Genomic DNA, 18,680 nt, shown 5'->3' with positions numbered 1-18,680 from the left:
CCTCCCGTCCACTGAAACGAAGGAGTCGGGGCGGGCGGGAAGGCGGGCAGCGATGGAGTGGTGAGGGATGCGACGAGAACGCTGACCGCGGTCAGCTGTTGTGTCGCAAGATGGCCGTCCGATCTTGCGGACATGGCACAATCAACGGTCCGGTAACTATAAGGCTCGAACAGTATGGCGACTGAGTCGCGGTTCGCAGCGATTGGGTGTCGTTCGGATCTAACAACACACCAACTGAATCGAATCTAACAACACACCAATTGGGACGGGTTCGGATATAACCGTGCATATTCCGGTACCACCTCCTACGATAACAGTTAGCAACCATGTCATGACCAACATAAAGTCTCAATATGGTGTATTGCATCGATATGACACCTCAGACTTGAATGAGATAGTCGTTTGTTCCGTGTTGTTTGAGGTTGTACAAAACGACGTCGAATAGCACAAAACTGTTTCGATAAGTGGTACAAATCGATCGCTCGATGAGTCAATTGTCATTAATAGATCATGTACGATCGGCCCTCATTTGTAAGTATAAAGGCTAACCCTTGATCGACATCAAGGGAAGGACTTCAAGCATTCAACTCCCTCTTACTTCATTTGATACTAATTTAACCTTTTAGATGGGTCGAGTTAGGAAATCTCTCTCCCAATCTTGATCTGTGTGTAGGAACCCAACAACAAAAAAACAAACCACTCATCAAGAGAGAAGACCGCACTCAGGAGACAAGGCTAAAACATAACTCCACTCGACGATTATTTTCACTACTAAGAGAATTTGCGTGGACAACCTTACGTATTTGGGATTGGATTGAACCATTATGACTCCTTATAATCTAAAAATTCACTAACATAATCTAAAAATACGTCAAAATAATATTCTTATTTCTCTTTTTTTCATAATACCTAAAATAGTCCAATCATTTATTTATTGTTCTTTTCTTTTCTTATAGATCAATCAATAGGATGAAACGGTTTGATTATAATATTTTCAATAAATAGTAGGAGAACACTATAACACATTACCAAAACACTATGTTACAAAGAAAAAGAGAGGGAAAAAAAAGGAAAAAAAGGATGGGTAGTTGCCAAATATTCCATGTATTAAATAAAAAAAATAGTGTTAGAGAATTTTGCAAAGGGGATATTTTTTGGAAAAATACCAAAAACTAATTTTTTCTTAAAATTTAGTTGACCAAAAAATAAAATTAGTCGTAAACAAAAATCTATATAGATTAGCTCTAATGATATTATATATATATATTTATATTCTTGAATGGTCATAAAATCTTGAATGGTATTGACGCATGACACGAGGACTGTGATGTGGCCTTGTTGAAGATACATACATACCCATGAACGAGCTTAGACTTAATACATCCTGTAGGCTTTGGTATGTGCTGCTGTTGCTTCATCAATGCATGCCAAGGCTTCAAAAGTGTACAGTACCGTATGCTTCGATGTATGTGAGTTTTCGCTCGAGGAATATGTCTCTTCACATTGGTCGTAATCAAATGATTGCATGAGACAGAGTGCATTTACTTTTAACAAGAACCTAATGTCCTTCTTCCTACCACACTCACAGTGGTTTCCCTGTCCAGGTTTATGCCTTCCACTTCTGGAAATAGTTTCTTGCAGCGGAGCTGAGCAAAGTACTCGTCGTGCTTCACCCCCGACGAGCTTTTCTTCTTGCTTAGTTGTAGATGAAGAACGAAGCATGTATGAATCATTTTGAAGAGGCAGTGAAGTCTTTCTCTTTTTTGAGGGGCTCATGCATCTGTGTCCTTCCTCATGCAGCACTGTAGTACACTGCGCCGCCACCCTATGCTTCTCTCTCTAGTCTGTTCTCATCTCTGATGTCTCCATCACATCGACCATATCCTGTAATCCTCCTTCAAATCCCAACCTATCATTCCATAATACAATCATTACTCCTCTCTCTCTCTCTCCCTTGCTTTGCTATCTTCATCCTTTCTGTGGATCTGCACGCATCGATTACATTACTTGTCATGCAAATAACAATGCATCAGCAGGAGTTCGAGTCACCTTCTCACAGCTACGTTGGCTAATTCTGTCGCAAAGAACAGTAGAGATTAAAGGCTCTACCGCTGTACTGGCCACCTTTTTGGCCCTTCTCTCTCACCGACGGTGAGGCTAAACCCTGGCATGACAGGAAGAGAGAGAAGAACGAGAAGTCGTGAGGGGTATAAGGGACGGCTGTACCGACGCGAAAGAGACACAGCTTTTGAGGGCGGAGGGGAGCGAGAATGAGGAGCGCAGGTAAGTGCGAGGCGGAGCGCGGCGGGGAGGGGAAGGCGGAGAGGGAGAGGGAGAGGGAGAAGACGAAGCTGAGAGAGAGACGGCGGAGGTCCATCACGTCCAAGATCTTCGAGGGGCTCCGGAAGCATGGTGGGTACGACCTCCCCGCCCGCGCCGACATCAACGACGTCCTCCGCGCCCTTGCCCGCGAGGCCGGCTGGGTCGTCGAGCCCGACGGCACCACCTACCGCGCCGGTCAAAGAGTAAGCACACAATGCTAGCTACAGCACTGCGTCGTTCTCTGTGTACGAGCAGCGAAATCTTCCACTTGTTGTTCTGTGGATTCGTGTTAGATTTCTCGGAATGCAGGGAGTTCAATGTATCGACAGTACGTTAGCATCAACACAAACAGGTTTCTCTTATACGAACACCTTCTCTTTCTTGCAGGTGTCACCGGTCTGGACCACCATCAATGCCCGAGGGAGGAGCATTGGCTGCAAAGGAGGAGGAGGAGTTGAGAGCTCCGTGGCCACCTCCTCGCGGCCGCCACCCGCGCCGGCCGCCCCCCGTGCCATGTCCGTGTCTCCACTGGGGCCGTACGTGGCCTTCGGCGGGGCGCGCTTCCCGGGCCTGTGCGTCGGGGCCGCAGGAGGCGTGGCCGCCGCAGCGGCAGCCGCTGACGCATGGCCGCCGGAGGGGTGGGCGTGGGGCCAGGCGTCACAGCTGGGCGCGCCGCAGCAGAACGTATGATGGGATGTGGACGGCCGGTGATCTGCAGAACGCGACAGCTTTCCTCGACCTTCTCTTTTGTTTTAGCACAGTAGCTCTCTTCACACTCCATCTATGTGTTTTGTTTTTGTTTTGAGTTGCAAAAGTGTTTTGGGTTCCAAAAGCAAAGTGCGTTTTGTCTCCTAGTATGACTATTTCTAGAGGAACCTTTTCTCAATGGAATATTTCTATAGGATTTTGTGGTAAATTCAAATAAACATACAACAAATATTTAACCTCATATTATTATTATTATTATTATTATATCTTTTTATTAGTAATTGAGGGTCTAAATGTGTACCATCATTACGTCACTTATATTTCGATTAGTTGGTGTTTGATTTATATATATATATATATATATATATAACGCTAAAGGTCTTATATGCCAAGGTTTCGATTTACGGGGATGTATATGCTAAACATAATAATAAATAATAAATTATAGAGATCAAGGGATATAAATGCAAAATTGGCTTCCGCACGGTATGGTATATAAGAGGCTCCTGGGCATTCGGCCGCTTCCTTCGGCCTAAAACCCTAATCATCGAACTGGTGCGCCGCCGGCAGCCCCTCTATCCATTCTTTCCTTTGGTCTTTCCTGATCTAATCGCTTCTGACATTCTGCAGCGTTGGTCGATAGCGTCACGGTCCATATCGTTCGATTCCAGCAAATACAATGGCCGCGTAAGTATTCCGTTCCATCTGACGTTGCTTTGATCTGATCTTGCTTTCTTTCTATATATGCTGTCTTTATTCGTCTGATGCAACTGCTACATCGAGTTTTCTTATGGTGAATTTAGTGTATAGGTGGTGAGGAAGACATCAAAATCTGATTTTTTTTTTCTGTCGGTTTTTTTCTTCTTTCGTTTCTTTTGCTGTTCCTGATGATCATTTTGTATTTCGGGGGTGTTGTACATGCATATCATTCTCGTTTTGTAGTAAATTTTGCATATATGATTCTCTGCATGAACTGTTTTTATGATTGGATTGGTCATTTTTGACAGCCTACTCTTACACTTAAATCTTTTAAATATTTGAAGGATCTGTGGACAAGGATCGTGATAAATTTAGGGGTTGAATAGGTTTCTGGTCTGTAATTTATAAGCCTTTCAGATCTATTAGGTCGACAATACAAAAAGTCTTTATCTTTTCTGTCGTCTCTTTCAAAACAATCCAAAAGATTCACATTTTTTGGCATTCCGCAGTATGATACTTTGGTAGTCATTACACAACAATATTGGATCACGAAACAACATATATCATGTTGCCGGCATAATAGTGGTAATTCCACCTAGTAGTATGTAGTGCTTTATGGAATCATTATGTATCATTTACTTTTTTGATGCTTGTAACCTATCTTTAACCGGTTTGATGTGTGTAAAAGTTTGCAATTTTGTATGTACCTACCGAACCATGTTGTTGTTGTCATATGTTTGTTGTATTTAATCGTTGTTATTAGGAATGACTGACGTTTTTTTCTCTCTCTGTTTTCAACGACTGGCAGGGAAGACATTGCTGCCGAAACATCTGCTCCTGTGCTTGGAGAACCCATGGATTTGATGACTGCTCTGCAACTGGTGATGAAGAAATCACTGGCTCATGATGGGCTTGTTCGCGGTCTTCATGAAGCTGCAAAGGCAATCGAGAAGCATGCGGCACAGCTCTGCATTCTGGCTGAGGATTGCAACCAGGCTGACTATGTCAAGCTGGTTAAGGCTCTTTGTGCTGATCACAACGTGCACTTGGTCACTGTGCCTAGTGCTAAAACTCTTGGCGAGTGGGCTGGGGTGAGTTCATTCTTATCATCTTTCTGCTTTTGTTAATGCTTTTTCTGTAATTTAACTCAATTTCCACTTGAAAAGCGAAAATTTTATGACCTCAAACCTTGTGGTGATTGAAATGCGATCATCGAGGAGGACCAGTGCCCCGTTATGTGGATAAGCACCAATGTCCATGATTGTTTCTTTAGATAAAACTTGCTTTAGTTAATGAATCAGGAGAATCTATTACAGTATTTATGTATTGCATATTTATTGGTGGATTCTTATTCTTCTTTCTACCATTCTGTTATTGATTTTATCATCCATAACTTGATATTGGATGTCATGCAGCTGTGTAAGATTGACTCAGAGGGAAAAGCAAGGAAAGTGGTGGGCTGTTCATGCGTCGTCGTTAAGGTGATTGAAGTGTAGTAATAAGAACTTATAATCTTAATTCCTGTTTCGCAAAATGGTTACTGTAAGTTGACATGCACAATTAATTGTTCTGTCAAATGACATTTGCAGGATTATGGTGAGGAGTCAGAGGGCCTTCACATAGTTCAGGAGTATGTGAAGTCACACTGAGTGGCATCAGCAGTTTATCTCTAGTTTACGGTTCCTTAAATGTCATGAGCACTTGCATTATCGAGAAACATTCAACATTTGAAGTTTTGTAGTTGATTGGCATTGATGGTTATTCCCTTGTGAACCTCGTGATTGATTTGTCATGACAATCTTCACTTATCACTTTTTTTTTCCTAATTTTCATGAGAATTTTAATTTCTTGGGAGTAGAAGGATGATGATGTTTGCAATTTTTTGTAATAACGGATTAGTTTTCTTCGACCTTCATGGTTAAATATCTGAAATCTTTTTAGATTAAACATGTGAAATCTTCCTAGGTTTTACGGTGCCTTGGTGTTGTCTGTGATCAGCAATTGATTCAGTTGCCATGATGATTGCAAACACCATGATCTCATTTTTCAGATCGAACAAGTGACTTAGGGCAAAAGCTTGAGATGGATTCTGCACAAGAAGAAAGTATATGATGTGTTGAAAGTGCCTACTGAAATAGAAATCAGACATAAGGACACAACAATGTCACACAATTAAGTAGGATGACAAGAAGCATCTGCAAGTAACAGCTGCTTCTGTTTTGTGATTACAGCCTGCAACTTGTGAATCTTCCCAACTTTACTCTTCTGCTGGTCACTTACAGAATCCTCGTGGGCACTGCATAGCGGCATCTTCATCCTGAAACCAAGCTTCTTCGAAATGCTGCTCCATCGACTCCTTACCCGACCTAACTTCTTGATTTCTTGCTTCATGGTTGTGCATTCCTTTTCGAGCTCAGATACTCTCATCCTCATGTAATCCATGCCCACCTTCAGATCCTTGTTCTCCCTAACAGCGGTTGGTGGTGTACATCCTCCAGCTTCACCGGAACAAGCAATTCCACTCCTCAGCAGTCGTGAGCCATCAAGGTTGTCAGACACCAGCAAACATCCAGCAACCGACGTCCGAAGTTGAAGCTGCTCAAAGAACAGGACTTGAACCACGACTCGCAGAGGGAGCCTCTCATTCTGTGCAGCATGAGTGCAAGCTTCTAGTGACAGCTTCTGGCTGTCCATCAGCCGGCACAGCTGCTCCCTCTGGTTTTCTGAGAGCCAAGGATGTGCCTGTATTAGCATCAAGCTTTGGACATCAGCAAATTATTTGCAATTGCCAAGTAGATATCTTCCTTAAACATTGTTTCTTTTGATAAATGAGAGTGGACATTAGATACCTACTGTCAAGAAATCTCAGCAATAATATCAGTATAACTTATAGGAAGAGCATGAGATTGCGGGTGTGAAGTTTCATTTATCAGTGTCTAAGAGTTGGACAACTACCTTCAGGTATATGTCAATGGCATGGTACAGACCGTCGTCGAGTGGTCGGGCATAATCAGGTACGGCAGCAGCCAACATTTGGAACTTTGGCAGCTTTAAGTTGGTATCTGGAGCAACCTCTGCTAGATAACCATCGATTAGCTTGGCAACAGTGGTTATCGGCATCAAAGATGAGGAGCCGATTGACTGCTCATTATTGACCGAGCCAGGAGAGGTTCCACCTGTAGCTTGATCCATGGCTAAGAAGTGATCAAGCATTCTTTTGACACAATCAACATTGTAGAGTGTCTCCGTGGAGTATGCAAAGGTTGGGAAAAGTAGATCTTCCAGGTCGGCCTGGTCTAGCTGCATCCCGATCCTTTTCTCCAAGTTAGAAATGCATGACGGGCGAGCTTGCAGAATTATGGCAGTGCGAAGAAGACCAAGCAAGATCTTGGTTGAGGCTACACCCTTTTGAAGAGGCAACAAGCTATCGATCTCTTCGACGAGATGCCGTTGCTCTTCTTCAGAAGGTGCAGCTACAAAATTTCCATGTGCCAGATTCTGATGCCTGTTCAGTCCGGGAAGATACCGTTTAGCGTAGAAAGTCAGAGAACCTGCAATTGTTTCTTGTCTGATGCCCCGAGATTTCATCAGAGAGATGAGCCTTTTGTACAAGGGAAAAGTCAAGGAGGAGACATCCTCGTACCACCAATCCGAACGACAGTTTGTAGGTCTAGCTCCTGTGCTTATCCCATTCCACAACACACTCCCACCAGGGCTTTGCATGGCACAGTGCTCCATCATCGGCCAGCCAAATAGATTTGGATCTGTACTAGCTTTAACGGCTAAGGAATCGATACATCTCTTACTAAGCTGAAGGTTTTCAGCATGAGGGAGGAAATCACTGCATGTTTGGAGTGCTTTCATCGAATCTTTCCAGCTGCGAAGGACAACCTGGTTAAAGAAGATTTCTGTCTGAGCAATCAAGTTGCCTTCTGCTATCTCTTCTGTCATTTGAAGGTGCTCCGAAGCATAGCGCAAGCGCACAACATTTGATGAATTGAGTTCCAACTTCACACCATAGCAGAACTTGACCACAAGTTCAAATGCTGGTGCCCCACCGGGAACATCATGCAACTTTATTGCTTCTTCTTTGTCAGAGTTCTCCTTGATTAGTTTTTCTAAAAGACCACTCTTTGATAGCAAAGGAAACTGCAAGAAAGAATTGCAAATATAATTCTTGATAGCAGCATTCAACTTAAGTTTTGAAGTATAAAGGTTCTCACAAAGGTCAAGAAAGTCGATAAATGGATGTCGGTGAAAATGTTCAGATAACTACCCTCCGCTCTCCCTTTCTATTCATGATATTCACCTCTTAGTCAAGTGGCACAATAAATAATAACTTAAATGAACATCGAAACACCGATACATGCCAGATGAAGCTTAATTTTCTAAGTTAATATCCTCACCTTATGGAGGTGGAACATCATATCTCCGACTTCAACGGTAAGATCACTTGGAAGCCCAGTTGTACAGAACCTGAAAAAGTTTAAAATAAGTGATCTGCGGCAAAGATTTCGGGAATCACCAAACTAAGGCTTTGAAAACGCGAAGTTCACAAGCAAAACTAGCAATAAATCCTAGTTATATTTTAATCAGGCGTTCACAGGTTAAAATGGCAAAAACATTATAATTGTAATTACAGGAGTCTAGAAAGAAGTGTTCAAATATTATGAAATCTCAGAGTAAAGAACTTCAGAAGAAATGCAATTTTGCAAGTCATAGTAGGATGGAGGCCATCTATCAAGAGTGTGTCTGATCACTCGAGGAGAAAAAAACTTCTTATTTTTCACTTGCGTAAACTTTCTATCTCCTTAAGCAGGTTTGATCACTTAAATCCTCCATAGTTGTTCTTGAAATTTTACTGGACATAACTGAACAATCCTGAGTATAGCACTAAAGCACCGTAAAGTTTATATTAAAATTTCCACAAACATAATAAGCCTCCCCAACGCAAGATCATGGAGCGGCATCTCGGCACATCCAATGACACAAACAAAGGAAATAGAGGTAGGTACATGGACAAATAAATGGATAAATAGAAAATAATACATATATGTTGAATTCTTTAATTCTCAATGATTTGGTCAAGAAAGAGAGAACGGTAGCAAGAATTGTCATTATTCACCAAATGATATACAGTACTGCATTTTCTATAATATAGGAGTCAATAAATAATCTCAAGAATTATGTGTCGTCCACCAATCACAATCATAATTACTAAAATGGCATGTAAACAATTAGTTTTGCCTGTCAAGCAAGATAGGAACAGGATTGGAATATATGGTGAAGCAGAAAGAGCAAACTTCGCCAGTCAAAGGAAAATGCAGAAAAATCACTCAGATGTTTGATTCCCATAACAAAGATATGACTTTATGGAGCGACGAAAACAATATGTTCTTCACAAGAACCACATCACTAATACTTCCTTTCTAATGGAAAAACAAGATAATATTCCCAAGACATGACATTTTTTAGCACGTAAATCACATTTTTGGTATCGTCTTGAGTTTCAATAACAAAAAAAAAAAACTCTTCAAGAAGAAAGCCAAATACTAGATGATGAAAATTCAAACAGGAACAAACTTTGACAGATATTTTCAGGTTATCTCAGAACAAGAACTGATTAACAAATAGTAACGAAATCTCCAAAACTACTACAAGAACACCATGCACCATACCAGGATTGCCCTTGTTGCCGGAAGGCATCAGGTTTCGATCCCAGCTTCATGCATGCCATCTTGAATGAATCTAGGAAAGATGTGATTAAAGAATCTCAAACAAGGTCCTGCAAAAACACGGTCACAAAACCCACCACTTTGTGGTCATTGATCATCACCCTACATGCTCGTGTAGATAAATGCTCTTTTATCCATGAACTGGTTTATCTTGTACAATGCCACCAAGTGAAGGCCCGAAGTAGGAACCATAGATTGCAAAAGGGTCCTGTTTCTCAGAAGCACTGCCCTAGCGACCTTGTAGTGTCATCCAAAGGTTGCACATTTATGGATAATCCAAGCACTTCACTTCATTTAGGGGCCCTGCCAAACCACCTCATAAATCCTAAATGACCAAACTCAAGATCCAGGGTTTAGGCTACACCCCTCTGTAGAAGCATTAAGAAAGCCACAATTGACTCACAAGAACCCCGAAAGGAGCAAATTCCAAGATCCAAACTTCAGGAGACTCCCATCTGTAGAAACATCAAGAAACTCAGCATTGAATCACAAAAACCACCCCAAAACCCTTGACCAACCAAATCCAAAATCCAAACTCTAGACAACTCCCATCTGTGGTAGCATCAAGAAACCCACCATTGAATCACATAGGAAGCATTGACCCTTTACCAGTTCAATCCAACCCAACCAAACATAATGGATAGAAACCCAGAGGAGGGGCAGAGTTGCTGTCCTATCCTGTCCTTTACACTCACAACATTTTTTTTGCACCCCTAATTAATGCTCTTGCAGACTTGGAGGGGACCAACTCAGTGCATAATTCATCTGCCCAAAGTGATGACAAAAAGATGAAACAGAAGAAAGCAAGAGCTCTACAGGACAATTTGAACAAAAAGACAAGTTTCAAAAAATAGTGTGGAATAGTGGCCCCTCCCTCAGCCTTCTCTCCCCCCTCTATGCTCTCACAGACATGTAAGCAATAGATCTACAACTCTTTGCTCCCCGATGCAGACAGATTCCCTGTACGGTGTAGCTGTGCTTACCCAACTGAGCACTTCAAGAACTCATTCAGGAAGGCAGTTCAACACCTTTTCTTCTAGTAATCCTTTCTTCTTCGATGTTAGAGCTGCCACCCATGTGGACAATGAAATCACCATGACAGCACAAGAAGAGAGTAAAAAGAAGACCTGGTCACTGTTTTGATGATATTGTTGATGTCAAACCAAACAAGTGGCCATTGTGGCCATGAGATGTGTGAGATTTCTAGTTGGAGTCACGAGGAAATGTCATAATATCGGACGATAATCTTCAATGAGAGGATGTTTAGTGAACAAAGGTAAGCATGCATGTTATGCACTTAGACAATTTGTGTGTGTCGACCGATAGTCTCCAAAACAGACAGCAAAATACCACTTCCCACAAGACTGAATCTTTCAAGTTATAAGCTGACGGAAACCATTTAATTAGGGAAATCCTTGTTCATGTATGTACTTAATTATGTAACAAGCAATCGATGAGAACCAATTGCTACAGTCGAGTTGATGAACATGATGTCGCAGCCCCCGGTGACCCAATCTCGAACGATTGGAAATCCGAAATTACGGAGACTTCTTTGCCTCAGGCTAATATAATTAGCTCAGACCATATCATGTTAGAGATCAAATGTGATTAGGGTTTACGCTGCGAAGAGTTCCAAAACAATGTAGCCAAAATTGCGGAGGGTTTAAACCCTAAAGAAGACAAAAAAAGGTTTTTGCGAAGCTTACAGGGTCTAGTTCGGAGTCGGAGGGCAGATGGAGCATGTCTGGCGCGGTCGGCGGCGTCGAGGTCGAGACCGGTCTTCCGAGTCCGCCACAGCGCCTGCAGTATGTACTCCACCGACTCCTTGGAGCTCGCTCGACTGGTACATCTTAGAGGATAAAACGAACAAGCTTATAATTACGTTTAACTCTGTTGGTGTCAAAACCACTAAGAGGGGAGAGTGAATTAGTGCAACGAAAAACTTCTTCCTCGTTTTCTTTCTTTCTCGTCGTCCTCTTTCTCGAGCTCATACTCTTCTTTTCTCGTCGGGTCGGATCATTATATGATTGTGATACACACATACAACCTGATGGTTGATTGTTCATCATAGGTTGTGGGATCAATAGATTGGGCGGATTTAACCTTGCATGTCAAGAGTGGTTAGAACTAGCAAGAGGTCACCATGAATCAAATTACATGTGCATATGCATACACATGCATCTTGATTGAACAAACATTATACGTATATAGAAATATAATTTCCTTCCGTAATACTTTATACTGCATGCAAGACATCTTGCATGGCTTCAAACCTGAGACTTGTCAACTGCACAACACCGCACTAACCACAGGGATATGTACATTTCTCATAAACTTAATAAGCCACATTTCTTTGGAAGAACTCAACGAAGATACAGGGCACAACCTCGGTTCAGCACATTGTATGGATGGTTTCGGACATAATCCATGTTTTCAATGAATTCCCTGCTTCTCAAAAGAATAAGATGTTTTGCTTCTAGAATAAATTGAAAATGATCTAAACACATTCTGAAAATGAAACCTAATTGACAGTATTTGCCCCCATGCTATACACACACATACATACGGCTGGATGAGTTTAGTTGGGAAACAAAAGGGTTGCTAAGTAGCTTCAAAATTCCAGAGTCCCAGGATTGAGAAGAATAAGAACACAGAATATTATGTCAGTGTTAAGAAAAGAAAGAAAACTATAATACATAGGCCAGGCATCCCAAGATTTTATGTTAAGGCTGTTTCGGCTGCTCCCTGTTCTTGCCCAAGTCCATTAGAGGTAGCATCCTGGAGAAGCGAATCAGTAAACATGTGAATGCATCAACAAGAATGAGACTGTTCGTGCATGAGTTATCTATTGATTGCAAGGTAAAACTTTAGCTTACCCCACTGGACATTTGATCTCTTATGAAGTACATAGACTTCAACATCGTCTCGAGGGTATCTCTTGCCAATTGTAATTTAACCTGTGTTTCACCTGATGAAGACTGTGTATCACCTTGGAGCTGCAAGATATCCACTCCAAAAGTATTTAGCATAATTTATCTGGTTTTTTCAATAGTGAGAACCACAATTTCTTGGCATTTAACAGCCAATAAGATTGAAATCAGTGGTTTGTACAGGAGCACAAGCTTTCATTTCCAGTGGATCTAGTAAAGCATTATTACAGACATGGTAGAAATGAACAAATGGGTGTAGTACAACATATTATAAACAATTGAATAACTATGCCATATTACTCATTTCTATTGCAAAACCTCAGGAGCAAACAATTGATCTAGATGGGCATCTCAATCACTGTTTATTTCATCTGATTGTGCAGAGGTGGCTATTATATAAATTATTCTCAGCCAAGAACTTCTCATTTTCTCTAGTTTTGTGCAGACATAAACTAAACCTCTATCTAGTTCTGAATACTGAAGGCTAGGTAAACAATAGAAAATATGAGCTTCAGGCTGAGAACAAGAGGAGTAACACTAGCATAGCCTTTTCTCATTGGCTTCAGAAGATAATTATTCGGATTGACATCACTGATTAAATAACAGTGAAAGCATCTACAGTGTGCCCTGTTTTCTGCCTTCAGTTTTAATCGATTGATCGAAAATAAAACAAATTAGACAACGTTATCAGGGATATTGTATGTCATAGAATAAGAAAAAAAAACTTAATTGGTTGTACCTTCAGATTCATAACAGCAACATGCTCCACAGAATCTTGATTTTGATTTACCACATTACATGTCATTGACTTCAGGCGAGGCAAAGAAACCTGAAGAACAGAAAAGAAAATTTATTAAGACATAAGTTGGCCTACGATTTTTCTATATGATTTGCAAATAGAAAGTGGTGTTCAAAGGAAAAGCAGCACTTATTTTGTCAATATGGAGTTCATTACAGTTGCTTGTTGATATAGCAAAAAAATTGATGCTTCTCAACTAAAGAGCAAATGGAAGGATTGTCTATCACTACAAATCTCTTGACTATATCTGAAGCAAGAATATAATTGTATAATCATGCTCTACATGCTACAGAAAAAAAGGTCAAAAATAACTGCATAACCATCCCTTATATGTTGCAAAGGGAAACATAGATCCTATGTAGATTGAAGAAAAAGATTGACCTGATCTTTGAGCACATCTTCGCACCATTCTCGTTGAAACTTCTGCAGGAGCAGGGTGAGTAATCTTTGTAATTCAGGTAGGACTTCTGGTGGAAACAACTTCTGTATCTCATCCTTTGATATGTTTTCATAGACACACCTTCGAATTAACATACGAAGACATACCAAAAGCTGCAAAGGGAAAGTAAATCCACTAATATACCACACTAATGTGTTGATAGAATAAGGATTTCATTTGTCTTTTAATCTAAAAGGAAATACAAACAAGAATCGATTAAGTGCTAGAGATAATGACCTATTGAACCTGACATGCAATGTCATGCTATGCTACATGTAAGACATGAAGTTCTCACACAAGACAACATTCTCACTGAGCTGTTGCGTGTTGCTAGCATTTTTAAGACTTACAGAGCAGTGGTAGATTGACATATGATTTTCTGCAATTTTACACATGAAGTTCATCCCTACCAACTAACATCTCTTGCGATAAACATCAGTTTCATGAGGAAATGACATAATATCGGACGATAATCTTCAATGAGAGGATGTTTAGTGAACAAAGGTAAGCATGCATGTTATGCACTTAGACAATTTATGTGTGTCGACCGATAGACTCCAAAACAGACAGCAAAATACCACTTCCCACAAGACTGAATCTTTCAAGTTATAAGCTGACGGAAACCATTTAAGCCTGCATTCGAGATAGGTGAATGTTCAGTGCAGGAACAACTTAGTGGGATTATTCCAAGGGACAATGATGAGTTTATTTCAGTCACTGAATGCAGATTCACAAACAACAGACTAATTATTTATAATGAAGGTGCGATATAGGAAGGCTTGAAGAGAGTGAAAAAGGAAAGGAATTCAACAGATCCATGTCCAAACTGATGCTCAGGTTTTGGTACACCTTACATATAATAAGAAAAATCCGCCCTGGTATCATTCGACATGTAATTAGCGATACTATCATCTTTCATGGAATATAAGGTGTCTCGTGCATTCAGAGAGGGGAATTATCATGCTAACCGCTGAAGGAGGAACTTGTTTAATTTCTTATTGGCTAGGATCTAAGGGGCAATGGTTGTAATTGGGTGACATAGCAATATATAAAGGATTAGTTTCTACTCGAATATAATTTGGAGGTGTGGACACTAATCTCAATATGCTTAGCCCTAATCTTGCTTCCTAATGAATAATAAACAACTAAATGCATATCTTACACCTATCTTATGCATATTAGATCATGAGGTTTCTTATAGTTGCTGTACTGAGAACAATCCTAAAGACTAAACCTTATATCTGCAGCCAACACCAGGGAAAGATAAAGCAAGAGGTTCATGATGCACTGTGCAAGAGTTCAAAACTTGATACAAGCCACATGCAATCTGAGGCATCCTACGAAACCTAGAATGATGTGAGTTAATGAATGCAGACCTGCCAAGAACTCGAGCAATTGTGCATGGAAGATGTTGGAGCCTAGGAAGCTGAAAAGGCCTCAAAGTTTCAGACTTATTTACACTCAATCTTAAAAAAACATGGAACATGCTTATATACAGAACTACGATGCCTGAGCACATAAAGGAAAATTTTTTGAGGCATTTTACAATACAAGACATTTAAATCACACCAGAAGAAGATAAAATATGCTCATTTACAGTATTGAAACAAGAAATAGAAGATTCAACAAATTGAAAAGAACATGTTCATCGATGCAATACGGTACTTACACACGCTAGCACAGAGGAACATGCAGTTCCAAACAGATGCAAATATCATGACTCTTATTTGAGGATATTTACAGGATCGAAGCTCTGAATCTTCTTGTAATACTAGTTATTTTTTGCACCAGCCAAAGCAACAGCTCTGTTAAAGACAGAAGAAAGCAAAGTATAACTAGATCATATTGTTTATTTCGAATATGAAGTCCATAGTTGCAATTAGAGTAAATAAAATGTAATAGGTCACAGATAAAGTTGTATTAAGGAAACTTTGCTAAAATTGGTATCACTCTATTTCAAATAGTTGGGATATTACAATGTTATTGCCGCTGTTGCTGTTACTGCTCTATTTCAAATAGTAGTTTGCTTCAAATGGAGAGAAATGTATAAGCTGTTGGCTGTGTACGTCATCCCCAAAAGCAATTTATATAAAAAGACTTTTCTGAAATTAGAAAATGTCTGACATTTATGTACCCCACATGCAGTAGTTAAAAAGTATTTTTGCTTGGAGTATTCATGAAGAAAACCGACGCTTCCATTTCCGTGGTTGCTAGTAAATTTCTTTTGCCATGAACGACATTGACAAATTTATTGTTTACAAGATAATTCATGATAAAAACCTAATTCTACTGTCTTGGAATAATCACTTTACGAGATCTTAAAAAGCAGCAGTTTGATAGTCACAGAGATGATACTGGTGTTTTTAGTATGTTGATAAAGGGCAGTTTAAGTAAAACTGTATCAACCAAAAAACCAGTATGCTTTGAGCAAAAGCAATGTTTCCATTTCTTAAAAGTTATAATACATGGACATGAAATTCACAAAAAGAAAACAATAAAAAAAGAAAAAAAGGAAGTGTCAAGCACCTTTAGTTTTATTGCGTGCTAGAGTCAAATTACCACAGCAAGTATTACGAATAAGAAAACTGGTAATCTTTAAGAGCCTCATTTAAGACTAAATAAAACAAAAAAAAGTTAAGAAATGAAGTCTACTTATGAGCTTCACCAGGCTTACACTTAGTGAGCCTTCCAATTTAGGTTTTAGCTCTAATTATTCTATCATAGGAACAAGCATAGGCAGCTTACCAAGGACCCACCACTACCATCTTGGTCATTAACATAGATAGATTGTATCATTTGTTATCATGGTAGCTTTTGCTGATCCACTCTTTTTTTCCTCCCTCACTTTGTTAAATATGCCAGTGAAACCATCAGCTGATGAAGGATTACTTTCATCCCACTCACCAAACTTTGGCACAGATGACCCTTTATCAGGCTGTCCCACAGCTTTTCTGTACATGATTGCATGCAGGTCTTTCGATATAAAAAAACTGATTATTAGAAGAAAAGACTCACAGTTTCATCACCTCGACCACCAGTCCTCGTTCTCAATCTACCTGCAACATTTGAAGCAAGTGCATGGCTACTCACTGATGAACCCTTGGAAGATACACCACCTCTAGTTGCAGCTTTCACATGATAATGGGGGTGAAGTGGAGAGCGCTCCATGCTATTGTCAGATTCACCACTTGTTCTACCGGCCCTTCTATGTTCACTGGAATTTGGTTGATACCCATGCCTATGAAGAGGGGATTCTGTGGTGGGCTTATGTGCAATAGCAACATGAGGTAAATGTGATTCTGTCGGTTGGCGGAGATCATCTTCTCTGCTTGCATGTGGCTCATCCTTGGGATTTGGAGCCTCCAAGTTTGCACTTAACGCTTCAGGAAGTTGGGCATGTTGCTACAATGAAAAAAAACAAAACAGAAGGTTGTGAACTTACAAGAACAAAATCCCAGAACCCTTACAGAGGTTTTCATCTCGATCCACTCATTTTAATCGTTCATTTCATATATAAAAGTGTCAATAGAAGACAAGATTTGACAGGCGATATCAACAAACACAATTATTAAACACGATTAACATTTGAAAGAAATTTACCCATCAGAGGAACAAAGCAAGCTATTGTCTAAGTGAACAAACAAATCTCCCATGAAACTAGAAAGGACATCTAAGAAGATTAAAAACAGAAAAAATAAATAGTTGATTTCGGCTGTTTTACAAGGGGTACAAAAATGCATTCGGCCTATGTGTTGAAGCTGCTCATCTGCGCAAAGAATGCCACTCCCAGGTAATCTACATTAGCCTATCAAATAGTTTAGACAGGATGGACGAGGAATCAATGTACAACTTTTTAATTTTTATAGCCTTTTACAAAGTAGACACCAAAGCAATAACAATCATGTCAAGTTCATTGGTGAACCAATGGAGCTTTGAGCTTTCCTTGTCATAGTTTGTCAATGTGTCTGAAAAGGACATCTAACCATATAAGGCTCATAAAAGCTCTGGCACTTATTGTTGAAAAGGTTTTGGTTCATAAAATGGAATGAATGAACAGGTACAAGAAAATGACTTCTAAGCATTTGAACTTCCTCCTAATTCACTAACATCCAACTAACGAAACTAACATAAAGAAGCTATTGATGAAAGTTACAACTTAACTGGCAGCAAACCAAATTGCAGAGATCAAATATGTGATACTCATTTAGTAGCAGCATTGATGAGATCAGATGTTAATTAGGCAACAAAATTCTAAATGCATTCCTCCAATTATTGCTGTCTAGATCCCACATGATGCACATGAAAGTGCAGCATGCCCCATCTCAATACCACATAAAAAATTAGAAGTGTCATCCACTTGAAACTTTTCAGGGGAAGAAGATAAGAACAATCAACTTAAACAAGCACCGAAATCAACACAAGCAACATCATAATTCCCTAAATTCTTACCTTAAAAGCCATGGCAAATGATGAAATCCAAGAAACAACAGATAGCTATTTAAGTAAACAGGGACCGATGTTACTGCTAAAGAAACATTCAAAAGTGTCAGCATTCCAAATTAGGATCGGACCAGTCCAAACAACTTGAACCCTCTTATGCTTCAATTCGATCAGTACAGTCACTACAAAGAATGATATCTGATCCATTTCAGTTAGGAATATTCATGAGTTATTAGGTAGTAATCTTTGCAAAGCTCTAGGCAAAAACTATCATGACAAATGAAATAAAAGGATGATATTATGATAATTAGACCAAAAATCAAAACTTCATCAGTCTCACCCCAGCATCAAAACCCAATTATACTCCAAAAAATAAAATCTTCAATAGGCTTCTCGTAATACTAACATAGAAATAAAAAATTGAAGAGTAACACATAAAAAAACGCAACAAAGAAGTATTGCAAAGATGATGAATCACACAGAAAAGAAAAGGAACGCAACAACAGAACGATTCCAAAACCCTCCAAGATCGCAACTTTCTTACTCGCTATGGTTCGAAGTGGCAGGACAAAGCAAACAATCATGGAGAATCGGCGTACAGCATGAAC

The 18,680-nt window shown here is 39.9% G+C and overlaps 4 protein-coding genes across 13 annotated transcripts; 2 read left to right on the top strand and 2 right to left on the bottom strand.

Moving 5' to 3' along the window:
- Positions 1-2,270: 2,270 nt before the first annotated feature.
- On the top strand, positions 2,271-3,012 carry LOC135672246 (protein BZR1 homolog 2-like). Its single transcript, XM_065180704.1, has 2 exons — positions 2,271-2,525; positions 2,710-3,012. The coding sequence occupies exons 1-2, from the start codon at positions 2,271-2,273 to the stop codon at positions 3,010-3,012; spliced, it is 558 nt and encodes a 185-aa protein (XP_065036776.1).
- A 524-nt stretch (positions 3,013-3,536) lies between these two features.
- LOC103982246 (small ribosomal subunit protein eS12) lies at positions 3,537-5,573 on the top strand. 2 transcript variants are annotated; one of them, XM_009399119.3, is made up of 5 exons: positions 3,537-3,585; positions 3,661-3,717; positions 4,538-4,820; positions 5,145-5,210; positions 5,319-5,573. In XM_009399119.3, exons 2-5 carry the CDS (start codon positions 3,710-3,712, stop codon positions 5,376-5,378), a joined length of 417 nt encoding a protein of 138 aa, XP_009397394.2. In that variant the 5' UTR covers positions 3,537-3,585; positions 3,661-3,709; the 3' UTR covers positions 5,379-5,573. The 2 variants fall into 2 exon arrangements, with proteins under 2 accessions (XP_009397394.2, XP_009397393.2); XM_009399118.3 differs by having other exon boundaries at positions 3,554-3,717.
- Positions 5,574-5,843: 270 nt separating this feature from the next.
- Positions 5,844-11,403, bottom strand: LOC135671874 (BTB/POZ domain-containing protein At1g30440-like). 8 transcript variants are annotated; one of them, XM_065180209.1, is made up of 6 exons: positions 11,171-11,403; positions 9,408-9,919; positions 8,136-8,205; positions 7,953-8,021; positions 6,685-7,878; positions 5,844-6,471 (listed from the first exon to the last, which is right to left on the bottom strand). In XM_065180209.1, the coding sequence occupies exons 2-6, from the start codon at positions 9,464-9,466 to the stop codon at positions 5,902-5,904; spliced, it is 1,962 nt and encodes a 653-aa protein (XP_065036281.1). In that variant the 5' UTR covers positions 9,467-9,919; positions 11,171-11,403; the 3' UTR covers positions 5,844-5,901. The 8 variants fall into 8 exon arrangements, with proteins under 8 accessions (XP_065036281.1, XP_065036282.1, XP_065036284.1 ...); XM_065180210.1 differs by lacking the exon at positions 11,171-11,403 and having other exon boundaries at positions 9,408-9,767; positions 9,868-11,092; XM_065180212.1 differs by lacking the exon at positions 9,408-9,919 and having other exon boundaries at positions 11,171-11,401.
- A 510-nt stretch (positions 11,404-11,913) lies between these two features.
- LOC135581415 (uncharacterized) lies at positions 11,914-18,655 on the bottom strand. Of its 2 annotated transcripts, XR_010512875.1 has the most exons (8): positions 18,082-18,655; positions 16,648-17,034; positions 16,378-16,567; positions 15,302-15,437; positions 13,575-13,745; positions 13,134-13,223; positions 12,341-12,460; positions 11,914-12,242 (listed from the first exon to the last, which is right to left on the bottom strand). XR_010512875.1 is itself a non-coding variant. In XM_065180219.1 (6 exons), exons 3-6 carry the CDS (start codon positions 13,725-13,727, stop codon positions 12,183-12,185), a joined length of 423 nt encoding a protein of 140 aa, XP_065036291.1. In that variant the 5' UTR covers positions 13,728-13,745; positions 15,302-15,437; positions 16,648-16,787; the 3' UTR covers positions 11,914-12,182. The 2 variants fall into 2 exon arrangements, 1 of the variants encoding a protein (XP_065036291.1); XM_065180219.1 differs by lacking the exons at positions 16,378-16,567; positions 18,082-18,655 and having other exon boundaries at positions 16,648-16,787.
- Positions 18,656-18,680: the final 25 nt, after the last annotated feature.

This window comes from Musa acuminata, chromosome BXJ1-4 (genome assembly GCF_036884655.1).
Source record: "Musa acuminata AAA Group cultivar baxijiao chromosome BXJ1-4, Cavendish_Baxijiao_AAA, whole genome shotgun sequence".
Taxonomy (NCBI): domain Eukaryota; kingdom Viridiplantae; phylum Streptophyta; class Magnoliopsida; order Zingiberales; family Musaceae; genus Musa; species Musa acuminata.
This window is presented reverse-complemented; position numbering and strand designations above follow the sequence as displayed.

Coding starts and splice junctions, on each gene's coding strand:
- LOC103982246 (XM_009399119.3), top strand. Junction 4,821..5,144: donor CTCTTGGCGAGTGGGCTGGG/GTGAGTTCATTC, acceptor GATGTCATGCAG/CTGTGTAAGATTGACTCAGA. Junction 5,211..5,318: donor GTTCATGCGTCGTCGTTAAG/GTGATTGAAGTG, acceptor TGACATTTGCAG/GATTATGGTGAGGAGTCAGA.
- LOC135581415 (XM_065180219.1), bottom strand. CDS start 13,727: ATGTTAATTCGAAGGTGTGTCTATGAAAACATATCAAAGGATGAGATA. Junction 13,224..13,574: donor AAGATGTGCTCAAAGATCAG/GTCAATCTTTTT, acceptor TCTGTTCTTCAG/GTTTCTTTGCCTCGCCTGAA. Junction 12,461..13,133: donor TTGCTGTTATGAATCTGAAG/GTACAACCAATT, acceptor GATATCTTGCAG/CTCCAAGGTGATACACAGTC.
- LOC135672246 (XM_065180704.1), top strand. CDS start 2,271: ATGAGGAGCGCAGGTAAGTGCGAGGCGGAGCGCGGCGGGGAGGGGAAG. Junction 2,526..2,709: donor CCTACCGCGCCGGTCAAAGA/GTAAGCACACAA, acceptor TCTTTCTTGCAG/GTGTCACCGGTCTGGACCAC.
- LOC135671874 (XM_065180209.1), bottom strand. CDS start 9,466: ATGGCATGCATGAAGCTGGGATCGAAACCTGATGCCTTCCGGCAACAA. Junction 8,206..9,407: donor CGGCAACAAGGGCAATCCTG/GTATGGTGCATG, acceptor AAACTTTTTCAG/GTTCTGTACAACTGGGCTTC. Junction 7,879..7,952: donor TATCGACTTTCTTGACCTTT/GTGAGAACCTTT, acceptor TCTTTCTTGCAG/TTTCCTTTGCTATCAAAGAG.